The sequence below is a fragment of the Canis lupus genome, chromosome 13 (genome assembly GCF_003254725.2).
Source record: "Canis lupus dingo isolate Sandy chromosome 13, ASM325472v2, whole genome shotgun sequence".
NCBI lineage: Eukaryota > Metazoa > Chordata > Mammalia > Carnivora > Canidae > Canis > Canis lupus.
The window spans coordinates 23,197,294-23,209,727 of NC_064255.1; the positions used below are offsets into that span (position 1 = coordinate 23,197,294).

Below are 12,434 nucleotides of genomic sequence, written 5' to 3' on the forward strand. Positions count from 1 at the left end.
ACAACTTTGTGAGTTGTCTGAATAGGTGGTGTTTTAAGATGTAGAAGTGAATAAGGTTGCCCAGACAGAGGATATTTCAGGTTAAGAGAGAGGTCCTGGGATGGCGTTGAGGAACATCAACATTTTGAGAAGCCTGGGCTTGCAAAAGTGACTGTTGGGACTACTAAAGTGCTGGAGGACAAGGATGATGTAGTGTCACTTCAAAATAGTGTCTCTATTATCACCATATATAAGATACACCAATGTCTTGGGGTGGTTCAGTTGGTTGAGAGGTTGAGCATCTGACTCTTGATTTTGGCTGAGGTCCTGATCTCAGGCTCCTGAGAATGAACCCCAAGGTGGGCTCCAGGCACCGTGGGGAGTCTGCTTGTCTCCCTCTCCCTCTGCCCCTCTCTCTCTAAAATAAATAAAACAAATCTTAAAAAAAATGATACACTGATGTTGTACGTCCATGTTGTTTTCTAAAAGTCTTCGTTTATTTTAACAGTAAGAATATAATATAGGGTAAAAGATAACTAAAGATTAACAAGACTCTGTTAAAATGAAAGTGTTTCCCGAAGAAAATAATCCTCAGCATTCCTGAAGGAGGATCTAGGAACTGAAAAATACCAACACAAAGGTCAGTGGTGATCTTAGTGATTTATTGCTTTTCGTGCAGGAGACATGAGTTAAAACTTCAGTAGGAAGCCATGAAATGGAAACATTGTGTGTGGGGGGAGGGGGGGGGCGGGGAGCCCAAGAACTATTTTGGGATGGAAATGGTAGAACTGAAAGGTTAGTTGTCCGTGTAAGGATTCCAAGAAATTGGGAAGGAGAGTGAGTCCCAGTAAAGGGCTCGTTTTGAATGTGGACCAGCCCTCCGTGGTGACAGGAGGGGACAGTGGCCGGGGCGCAGACCTAAGTACACTTGTAGGCTCGATATGGGGGAGATGAAGGGATTGCCTTGCATTTTCTCTGTAATGAAAGACCAGAGGTTTAAATCCTTCTCCTTGTAAACTAATCGTTTTGTGCGTGGGTGGATGCGTTAGCTGTCCAACTGTTGCACAGAGAGCTAAATACATACTCCCGTTCACAGCGGTGGCAGTGGCAACCACAGGAGCTTAATTCATTTTTCTTGTCCTGGTGACGTTAAAGCGAACGATGCCCTGATGGCAAGGGAAAGTATTCGCTCCAATCGGGCCCCTAGTCTAAGGCGCCTGACAGGCGTGAGGCGTGAGAATCAAGTGGACAGACGTCAGACAGCGGAGGGAACGACATCCACCTGCCCGCTCCTTCTGGTCCAGGACCCGAAGAGTTAAGGCCAACGAGACCTGGCCATCCCTGCTTCCTAGAGGGGCCCCGGCGGAGCCTTGCGGGGGGCGGCTAGAGGGGCTTCCGGTTTCTGTCTTCCGGGCCCGAGAGTTTAGGACCCCGGGTTGGTGGGGTCAGAAGGAGCTGGGGGCTCCTTGCTCCGGGACGGCTGGGCCTGCTGGGGTGCTGGGCGCCTCGTGTGGCCCCCGGAACAGTGAGTCCCTTCTCGGGGGGAAGGGAGCCAAGGGCTGCGGGCTGGAGGAGTGGCCGCTGCACCACGCAGACCGCCGTTTCGGCCCGCAGAGGGGTCGCGCGGTGCGAGGGGCCGAGGGCCAGCGGCTCTCCCCTCCCCCCACCCCCGTCGCCCCCCCGCGCCCCCCCTCGACCCTTAAAGGAGCTTGTCGGCTGAAGAGCATCTGGCCTCCTGGACCTGCACCCCCGCGGGGCGCCCCAGCCTCTGCCACCTGCCCACGGTTCCTAAAGCTGAGCTTCAGGCCGTGCATTTTCTCGGGAAGACTTTCTTATCCTAAGCACCTCTCTGCAGGGCGACATCTCAGGGACGGCCCTGCAATACCATTTGTGGCCTGAGTTTGCTACCGTTTTGCTGAGCCAGTGGTCCTGAGCTCCCCCCTCCCCCCCCCCCAACTACCAAAGTTAAGCCTTTCTGAGCAGGAAAATTGCTGCACGGGGCTCTGTTACTCTGACTTGTACTTCGTTTGTAAAGACTCGGTTGGAGCTAGATAACTCAGATAGCAAAACATAGTGCTCCCTGTGAACAATTTTCCTTTTTTTTTTTTTTTTTTTTGCCCCTTTTAGGTATGTGGGGCGCCCCCCCTCCCCAAACGCTAGGGCTGTTTGTAATTTAGACTAGTTCTATCTTTTCCTGTAACATCCGTAGTTGCTGCGGGTGCTTAGGGAATGCCAGTTCCGTTTGGTATCACGTCTATAGATGCAAATCTTTTTTTTTTTTTTTAAATCCAGTTAATGTTTTCCAAAATAAAGGTCCTCTTTGAGATTTATTTGCGGTTTATTTAGGCTTATGTCCAGCTCCGCTTCCTGCTCTGGTTTACTGCAGTGGATTAGAGTGTGAAAGTCCGCATCCGAACAGGCTTGGGACTGAAGTCGGCTCTGCTACTTTCTGGTTGTGTGACGTTGGGAAAGTTTCTTAATGTCTTTTTTCATCTACGTGCGGGTAATTGGTCATAGACCTCCAAGGGCTATTGTAAAAATCAAATGAGAAATATGTGTATTTAGCTCACTTCCTGGCACATAATAGGCAGTGGTAAAGTGAAAGTTACACCTTTTAAAATATTCTTCCAAAACCAGATTTTTTTTGTTTGTTTTCCATGTGTGCCTGTGTACATCCTTATTTGAGGCTCTTGTTTTTCCCAAATAATGCTGTTCTCTATATCCTGAAATGGATTGCAATTACACATATACCTACTTTCCAGTGATAGATCAGCCCCTAATAGTAGGTCAAAAATTGTAATTGGCTCCAGAAGATGAAGTGTAGCCTAAAAGGGGTATTGTGATTATAATAGACAAAGAGTCAAGGAAGAGCTCCCTCATTAGCTTCCCTTTTACATTTAGGGGCTATCGGCTATAATCATTCTAGCTCTGCTTTATCCTATCCTTTTTCTTTTTCCTTTCTTTTCTTTTTTTTTTACTGGTTATATAAATTCTAACTTTCTTTTGAAATTGAAGTTCAAATGTTTCATCCTCTGTCAAGGGTCAGTTTATTCTTTCTAAACAGGGTGCTTTCTCTTTAGCTTCTTCTTATACTCTCATATCCCTTTTCTTTTTCTTTTTAATGGTGTTATTGTTACCTTTCCCAAAAAATAACCTTGGTGTTTTCAATTAAAAGTGTTTCTAAGTAAACAATGAGTATTAGTGTTTATTCTGTTTTTGAAGTTTGTGCCTCAGACTTGAATGTTAAGATTTAATTTTTTTATTGTTATTTCCTTAGAAGAAGTAAATTGGGTTAACCCTTAATGCAGAACACTTGCATCTGAGATAAGATTTCTTTCCAAAAAGACTTATAAAGACCATGTTTCTTTTTTTCAGTCTGGTGCACAAAACATTTTGTGCCTCTGGTTGTTAGGTTGCAATGGTTGGGGAGGAGAAAGAATACATTTTAGCCAAGGTCCCAAGCATAACCTGTTTCCTTCCACAGGGTTTCTGATCCCCACCTTGGCTGTGACCACTGATGGAGCAAGAGCAAAAACTGTTGGTCTCAGATTCTAGTGGCTTCCAGGAGAGGGAGAGTTTGAAAAGCCCTTTTACAGGTGAGGGATCAAGAAGATTATCTGAATCCACTGGAAATTCAATGTAAGATGTGCCATGGAGTGCTATAGGTTGTGTAGAAAGAACAGGAAATTTGAATGGGACAAACTAATTTGATTCCTGCTCTGTTGCTTACAAGCTTTGTTAACTTTTATAACCTCAATTTTCTTATCTTTAAGAAAAATAAATATCTCATATTTTTTAGGATTAATGAGATACTATATGCCAAGCTATTGTTCTTAATAAATAGTAGGTATCATTGTTATTTCCGTATTTTCTCAGATTTTAAGTAAAGTATTGCCAAGTTTTCACTTTAGAATGTGTCTTACTCAGTTTCTCCCCTACTCAGATCCCCTTTTTTAAGTCTTCTAGAATAAAGCTTAATGTTTTTAGATCAGTAATCCCCTTTGGCAATTGCTGACAGCTGTTTAAATACTTCCTTACTGTTATTAAGCACAGAAAAATTCACCTGCTTCTAATCAACAGTAGAAAAAGTAAAACTAGCTTTAAACACTTTTTTTAATATAAAAGAATTTTTAAGTTTTTACTTTGTTATTCCCTCCCTTCCACTGCAATTCAGAATTTCTTTCCCTGGTAGAGACTAGGGAATATGTTTAGAATATTTGTTTATTCTTACAGGAGGTGAAAGTAAGAATAATTTGGAAACTGTTCAACACCATAACTCCAAGGCAGAGAAAGAGAAAGCCTCAAAATGGTCTAAAGGAGATGGTCTGCAAAATTGTAAGCATGAGGATACAAAAGAAATTCCATTGACATGGTCCCAAGGAAATGAGATCTGGTGTAATGATTCCTATGAGAATGATGGCAAGTCAGAGAATCAGGGAAATTCTAAAGGAAAAGAAGAAAAACCCAGTCACGGGGGATGGGACCCAGGAGAACACTGCAGTGCCTCTGTCCAGCAGAATTCGACCTTCAAAGACAAACCCTATAAATGTTCTGAATGTTGGAAAAGCTTCAACAACAGTTCCCATTTGCGTATTCACCAGAGGACCCACTCAGGAGAAAAACCTTATAAATGCTCTGAGTGTGGGAAATGCTTCAGTAACAGCTCTCACCTGATTCAACATCTGCGAACACACACAGGAGAGAAGCCCTACCAGTGTGCTGAATGTGGGAAAAGCTTCAGCAATACCTCCCATCTAATTATCCATGAGAGGACTCACACGGGAGAGAAACCCTATAAATGTCCTGAGTGTGGAAAGAGCTTTAGTAGCAGCTCCCACCTTATTCAGCACCACAGATCACATACTGGTGAAAAACCATATGAATGTCCTGTTTGTGGGAAATGCTTCAGCCACAGTTATGTCCTGATAGAACATCAGAGGATTCACACTGGAGAAAAACCTTATAAGTGCCCTGACTGTGGAAAGAGTTTTAGTCAGAGTTCTAGCCTGATTCGCCACCAGCGGACACACACAGGCGAGAAACCCTACAAGTGTTTTGAGTGTGGAAAAAGCTTTGGTTGTAATTCGACTCTCATAAAGCATCAGCGAATTCATACTGGAGAAAAACCATATCAGTGTACAGAATGCGGGAAGAGTTTCAGTCGAAGTTCCAACCTAATCACACACCGGAAAACCCATGCAGGAGGAAAGCCCTATGAAAGTTCTGAATACGAAGAAAGTTTGAGTCAGAACTGTAGTGTGATAGAAGACTGCAGAATCCAGCCTGGGGAGAAGCCATACAAATGTTGCGAATGTGGAAAGCGTTTTGGCCTCAGCTCCCATCTTATTAGACATCAGAGAACACACACGGGAGAAAAACCTTACAGGTGTTCAGAGTGTTGGAAGACTTTTAGTCAGAGCTCCACCCTGGTGATTCACCAAAGGACACACACAGGAGAGAGACCTTACAAGTGTCCTGAGTGTGGTGAGTGCTTCAGTCAGAGCTTTAATCTTATCAGGCACCGGAGAACTCACATGGGAGAAAAACCTTACAAATGCAGTGACTGTGATAAATGCTTCAGCAGAAGTGCCTATCTCAATCAGCATAGGAAAACTCACATAGAAAAGTCTTTCGAGTCTCCTGAAGTTGAAGCTTTTCCTCATGGGTGGACTTGGAAAAACTGTCCAGCGGAAATAGCCCTCATCTCTTTTTCGGTCCCAAACCCATCTTCCTCTTGAGTCCCAAAGCCTGTTTATTTATTTATTTTTTCCTTTTCTTAGTGGACCATTACAATTAAGGTGTTGCTGCGAAGTTTCTTTGGTGTGTTTGCCATAATGTCTGAAAAAAGTTAACCTCCCAGGTTAGAGAATGTGAAGGCCCTGGTCCCCTGTTCATTACATCTGCCCAGTGAGAGATGCTGCCAATGAATGAGAAGAAATGTTTTTTGATTAAGGTAAAATTGGAATAGTTTGAAAGGAAAATATAAAGAGAATTCCTGGAAATAAGGACATCTGAGAGCTTGAACCTGAGCTAGTCGTTGAATTTCCCTATTTCCTCTTGCCTGATTGGGTGGCAATAATTTGTTACTGGCCTCAGGGATTTATCCAGAGAAAGATTCTTTTTGAACAATTAATGTGAGTTCTTGGCTGTTTTGGTAGCTCTTAAGAAAAGACTCAGTTTTTTATTTTTTAAAAGATTTTATTTATTCTTGAGAGACACAGAAAGGCAGAGACACAGGCAGAGGGAGAAGCAGGCTTCATGCAGGGAGCCTACGTGGGGCTCGATCCGGGTGTCCAGGATCACGCCCTGGGCTGAAGGTGGCGCTAAACTGCTGAGCCATCCAGGCTGCCCAAGACTCAGTCTTTTTTTTTTTTTTTAAGATTTTGTTTATTTATTCATGAGACACAGAGAGGCAGAGGGAGAAGCAGGCTTCATGGAGGGAGCCTGACATGGGACTCGATTCCGGGTCTCCAGGATCATGCCCTGGGCTGAAGACGGTGCTAAACTGCTGGGCCACCCGGGCTGCCCAAGACTCAGTTTTTAAATGCATTTTTATTTGCTGAAAATAAACCATTGGATTTAGAACTGTATTGTCTAATACAATAGTCACTAGCCACATGTGGATATTTAAGTAAATTTATATGAAGATCATATGAAATTTAAAATCTGGTTCCTTAGTTGCCCTAACCACTCAAGCACTCAAGAGCCACACATACCTGGTGGCTGCTGCTGTATGGGATAGCATATAAAGTTCCTTCTTTTAAGATTATTACTCTTTTTAAAAAGATTTTGTTTATTTATTAATGAGACGCAGAGAGAGAGGCAGAGATATAGGCAGAGGTAGAAGCAGGCTCCCTGCAGGGAGCCCGATGTGGGATCTGATCCCAGGGTTATCACACTCTGAGCCGAAGGCAGTTTTCAACCACCAAGCCACCCAGGCATTCCTCAAGATGATTATTCTTGGCATACTCATAAAGATTTCTTATAAGACTGTAGGAAATGTGCTATGAGGTTTCTGCTCTCCAAGAGGAATTGCAACGTAGAGTGGAAATGGGATAGAGGTACTTGGTCAAGAGATTGGCCCATCCTAATGCTTGTATGTCTTATGTTCAGCTGTCTTGGTAATCTAGTGATACGATCCCATGGTCTTGGCCAAAACCAGATTAAGAGGTAGAATTCTTGAATTCTGTTTTAAGAATTTTTGACCAATAGTCTTTTCCCCTTAGTTTTCTCATTACATAATTCTTGGTTAGATCAGATCCTGGGTTCTTTTTCTAATAATTAACCCTCTGCATCTGAGCCATGTGCAGGGACAGTTTGCTATTGAGATTCCTTAGTTCCAGTCTTGATGGTTTTCTTTTGCCTCCTGACTTACCGGGTGTGTGGATCTTCCCTGTTTGTCCAGTGGGAATGAGGATTTGTCAAGCATTAAGTTATTTCCTATGCTCTTAGCCCCTATTTTTTCCTGCCAGTGCAAGGAGTAGATGTGTAGCGAGGTTGAGACTCCTGAATTGCTCAGGATTTCTAGTCTCATTTTTGAATTCAAACTATATTTTATGAAGACTATGTGGAAATACAGATTAGGAATGTAGAGCCAGAAAGGGTTCATTAGAGTTGCTGCAAAGGGCTGTAGCTGGCAGATAACTGAATTGCATGGGGAATATTTCTTTTTTCATGATCGTAGTATGCCTGATACTGGTGAGGCAGTTACGTCATTTTGTATTGTTACAGGATTGAAAAGTAAAGCAAAAGTTAGCAAAAGACTTAAGAAGCATTTGGGGTGATTTTCTGCTTTTGAAAAGAAGGAAAACATAATTGGGTGGCATTGGCTTTTATGTGACCCTCACCTAGGCTGCTTTTTACCTTTGTATGTTAGGAAGGATTGTCCAAATTATCTTCAATTGTACTATCTGAGGACAATTGTTTTCAGTAACTTTTTACCACAGACAACTAAGAGTCTGATTACTGTTTGATAATTAAATTTGGGCATTTGCTATTGAGGCCAAAATTCAGTGGCAAGGCAGGAGCTATTGGGGTGGTGTACCATCATCAACCACAGTATGTGTGGCAAGTGGCCACTCTACCTGCTTCTTCATCTGTAAAGCAGGGATAATGGCTGTCTCATGGGGTTCTGTAAAGATTAAATAAATGTTTGCAAAGCAGCTAGCACAGTACTTATGTCTAAATACACGGTAATTGGTTTTTATTGATTGAAATAAGTTGAAAAATGTCCTCCCCATATTTGCAGAAGTAGCAGTACTACCCCAACTTAGTCCTACTTGTGAATTCTTTATGACCAACTTCAGGAACTCTGCAGAATAAGGCTCAAAAATCACATAACTATATAGGGTTTCAAGTTTGCAGGCTTTTGAAAACCCATTTATTTTATTTGGCTAATTGGATTTTTTGTCATTCTTAAAGGATTCAGTTTAAGTCAGGAAAGAACAAAATAGCAAATTCAACTTAAGTTAATTCCTGTCTGAAGAGACTAACAACAGGTATAATTTATATCCTATCAGCATCACCTACTCTATGTATTATAATTGGCCATGATTACAAAAAACCTGTTTCACAAACCTCAATGTCTATAAACATCTATGTCTATAGAATCATATATGTTCACATTTTAGATGGGTTAAGGTAGGCTCCATGAGTAAAATGATTTAGTAAGCATTATTGTCTCTTTAGATTGAAAACTAAGAAAACAGAAGAGAGATTTTTCACTTATGAGGAGAACATAATAGTTAATAATATTTGATGCTTTTGCCTCAATTTCATTGATCAGCAGGTAGATTTTCTTATTTAGCTCCCCAAGAAGTAAATATTCTGTATTCTTTATTTTTCTTGCCAGCACAAAGAATAAAGCATTCTTTTTTAAAAAAAGATTTTGTTTATTTATTTGAGAGAGAGAGAGGGAGCACGAGCAGGGGGAGGGGCAGAGGGAGAAGCAGACTCCCCATGAACAGGGAGCCTGATGTGGGGCTCAATCCCAAGCCCCTGGGATCATGACCTAAGCTGTAGGCGAATGCTTAACCCACTGAGCCACCCAGGCCCCCAGTAAAGCATTCTTATTTAAGTGATTTGTTTCATAGTTTCTTTTTAACTAAAGGGAAGACTCATATCTTTTTTTCCTACTCAGAGAAGAGGCTTATATTTTTTTCCCTTCAGTAGAATGAGGAAATCCATGTCAATGCATATACTCACAAACGTAGTGGTAAATTCACTCCCTACCTGCTGTAGAGTCTACCAGAAGGCATGCAAACAGTGAGTTTCTTATCCTAGTACCTGAGGTGAATATTTGCTCCCATCATTCCAAGTCATCCAAGTTAGATCTACCAAATGCGTCTTTTCCTTAGTGCTGTATGAATTTCCTCATTGATGGTGAGAGGTAGTGGAATATGGTTTGTGACTATTGCCCCTCATACATTAGTCCAGCATGTTCATCTTTGACAGTCTCACTTTCTGAAATCATGGTAGTGACAAAACTGTTATTGTTTCTTGATTCTGTATTTGAGTTTATATAATTCCTTTCAAGCAGTATAGTCGGTCATTCATTCAAAAAAATTTACCCGATGCCTAATATGTGTTTAGCAGAAGTTCAAATGACCTTGGGAGGGACAAATGTAAGTAAAGACAGGAAAATTGTGCAGCTTTTCAGATGACTGACATCTTGCCAACTTCTGAACTATAATTTATGCTGAACCCTCTGTCTTCAAATCTAATAATTTGATAATCCAGGAAGCTAGAAATCACAGTATATTAAAATGGGTTAGGTTTGCTCTGTGAAAACACAAGCTTAGTGAAGTTAGACACAGTGCTTTGCACATAGTGGTTCTCAGTAGTTACGGAGTGGATGTCCAATGCTCACATGTTTTAAGCTAATGCCCAAGAGTATGCTCTTCCAGCATATGCCTTCCCATTAGACTGTCAGTTCCTTGAGTGTAGAGAACACTACATCTGAAACTAATGATGTACTATATGTTGGCTAATTGAATTTAAATAAAAATTTTTTTTTAAAAAAGAACTACTTGGACTTTTCCTCCTGGGTCGCAGGCACAATTACAGTAGATGGCGCTAGAAGCTGCTCTAAGATCTAGGGTAGTGATAATGATGCCCAAAATTGTGAAGTACTAGGAGGAAAAATGGTTGGGAAAAGGGCTGGCTACTTAGTGCAGTACCTCCCGTCACCTGATTCAGAGAATGCACCCCAAATCTAGGAGATGAAGGTAAATTCAGGTTTGGCAAGTGGTTGAATACCTTTTTGTTTGTAAAATTGATGTCGTAAAAAAAGCACACTGGAAGCTTACAAAAATACCAGGTGACACCACTCAGAAGACTAGAATCCTCATCCTGCCCATCCTACTGCCAGCCACAATTCAGTGAAAAACTTGTATTGTCAGCTGCAGGGATCGATGTTTTACTGCCACACTGTTGGGGGGTGGGGTAGTGGAGAAATGTAAGGTGTGGTCATTACCATCACCAGAGGCTACACCTGGTCACTCCTACTAATTCTTCAAACCTCAGCTTAAGCATAACTTCTGGTAGGCCTTCCTTGACCTCCAGGTTACTTTATATCTTCTTACCCTCCGATACATTTACTTGCTCTTTTTTTTTTTTTTGGATGCATAGCACATCCTTAATTACTTGTATGCTACTGTCTTCTCCATTAAACTCTGAACCCCCAAATGACAGGTACTGTGTCTTCTTGGTGCAGTGCTCTACTCCTAACACCAAGCACAGTGCCTGACACAAAGTAGACACTTGATATGTGTTTATTCCATTGAACTACCTTGATGTATATACTGTGGCTTTATGAGCAGTATTCAAGAAGAAAAAGAAAATGACAACAAAGGTTCAAATTCCAACTAGAATTTACAAAAGATTAAGCACCAAGGGGATGCAGAACAATTAAATGACTGGCATTAAAAATCTTTATGGACTGGGTGAACGGTGAGCAAGTAACTCTTGAACATTTTGATATAATATGTGACAAAAACATTAATGGAAAAGGAATTGCTCAGTTTGTACCAAAAAAAATATAAAATGAAGAAAATTGACAAATTTAAATCGGTGACTGCTATGGCACAGAGGTGGAGTTACAAAGAGAGATGATTGGTCTGGGTCTTTTTTTTTTTTATTAAGATTTTATTTATTTATGAAAGAGAGACACAGGCAGAGGGGGAAGCAGGCCCCATGCAGGGACCCTGATGTGGGACTCAATCCCGGGTCCCCAGGATCAGGGGCTAAACCACTGAGCCACCCAGGGATCCCTGGTCTGGGTCTTTAACAATGGATAATTGAAGAAGGGAGGCCAAGGCTTTTCCTTGAATTGAGAATGTCACTTGAAAAGGCCTAAGTCCAGTCCTGACGTGCCAAATTAGGGTAATAGGGAGAGCAGAGGCATCAGTGCAAGATCAGATACGTTCTTTGTTTTAAGGTAACTAGATCTTTGTATGGGGTGAAAAAAATGCATTCTAGCCAGACAATCCCAGATTCCTGAACCAGATTTTCTTTCTTTCTTTTTCTCTTCTCTTCTCTTCTCTTCTCTTCTCTTCTCTTCTCTTCTCTTCTCTTCTCTTCTTCTCTTCTCTTCTCTCTTTCAGAGAGAGAGCACACCAGCAGGAGGGGCAGAAGGAGAGAGAATCCTTAGCCAACTCCACATTGAGCACAGAGCCCAACATAGGCCTCTGTCTCACAACCATGGGATCATGACCTGAGCTGACACCAAGAGGCTTTAAGGCAGCACCACCCAAGTGCCTCTGACCCAGATTCTCTGAGCTTGGATTCCAGCTCTGCTACTTACTAGCTGTGTGACCACTTTTCTGTGTATCAGTTTCCTTATCTGTAGAATGGGGTTAAAAACAGTACCTTCCTCATAGTGTGATTGTGAGGACAAAAAGAGCTAATCTATGAAAAAAGGCATTGAGAATGCTGACTATACTCTTAACTCTTGTCATGATTACAAAGTATTTTTTCAAAACAAATCTAAAGGCTCAGTTGGTTAAGCATCTGCCTTCGGCTCAGGTCATGATCCCAGGGTCCTGGGATTGGAGCCCCACTTTGAGCTCAGCTTGCTTCTCCCTCTCTCTCTATCCCTCTCCCCCACTGCCCACGTGTGTTTTCTCTTGCTAGCTCTGCTCTTTCTCTCTCTCAAATAAATCATCTTTAAAAAAAAATCTAACATGGTGCTTTATTAAAAATTATACATCCTGATAAAGTTTTTCCAAATGATAGTAGGCTGATTAACCTTTATCAAATCTGTTAGTGTAAGAATTCACTACACTAAATTCACTACACGAACAGAAAAAATATACATATATATCAGTATATGCTTAAAAAGATTTGATTTTTTAAAATGGAGAAATTATAACCATCCTCTTTAAGATTGAAACATTAGAAATAATCCTACTAAAATCAAGAATCATAACGGAAAACCTGATATCCCCAGCACTCTT

The 12,434-nt window shown here is 41.6% G+C and overlaps 1 protein-coding gene across 2 annotated transcripts; it reads left to right on the plus strand.

Annotated features, from left to right (window-relative positions):
- Positions 1-1,385: 1,385 nt before the first annotated feature.
- On the plus strand, positions 1,386-8,862 carry ZNF572 (zinc finger protein 572). 2 transcript variants are annotated; one of them, XM_035709666.2, is made up of 4 exons: positions 1,395-1,504; positions 2,326-2,482; positions 3,464-3,575; positions 4,213-8,862. In XM_035709666.2, the coding sequence occupies exons 3-4, from the start codon at positions 3,497-3,499 to the stop codon at positions 5,715-5,717; spliced, it is 1,584 nt and encodes a 527-aa protein (XP_035565559.1). In that variant the 5' UTR covers positions 1,395-1,504; positions 2,326-2,482; positions 3,464-3,496; the 3' UTR covers positions 5,718-8,862. The 2 variants fall into 2 exon arrangements, with proteins under 2 accessions (XP_025306721.1, XP_035565559.1); XM_025450936.3 differs by lacking the exon at positions 2,326-2,482 and having other exon boundaries at positions 1,386-1,504.
- Positions 8,863-12,434: the final 3,572 nt, after the last annotated feature.

Bases quoted from the DNA above. Each gene is read 5' to 3' on its own strand.
- ZNF572 (XM_025450936.3), top strand. From the start codon at position 3,497: ATGGAGCAAGAGCAAAAACTGTTGGTCTCAGATTCTAGTGGCTTCCAG. The intron at 3,576-4,212 runs GTGAGGGATCAA...TTATTCTTACAG, and splicing joins TTTGAAAAGCCCTTTTACAG to GAGGTGAAAGTAAGAATAAT.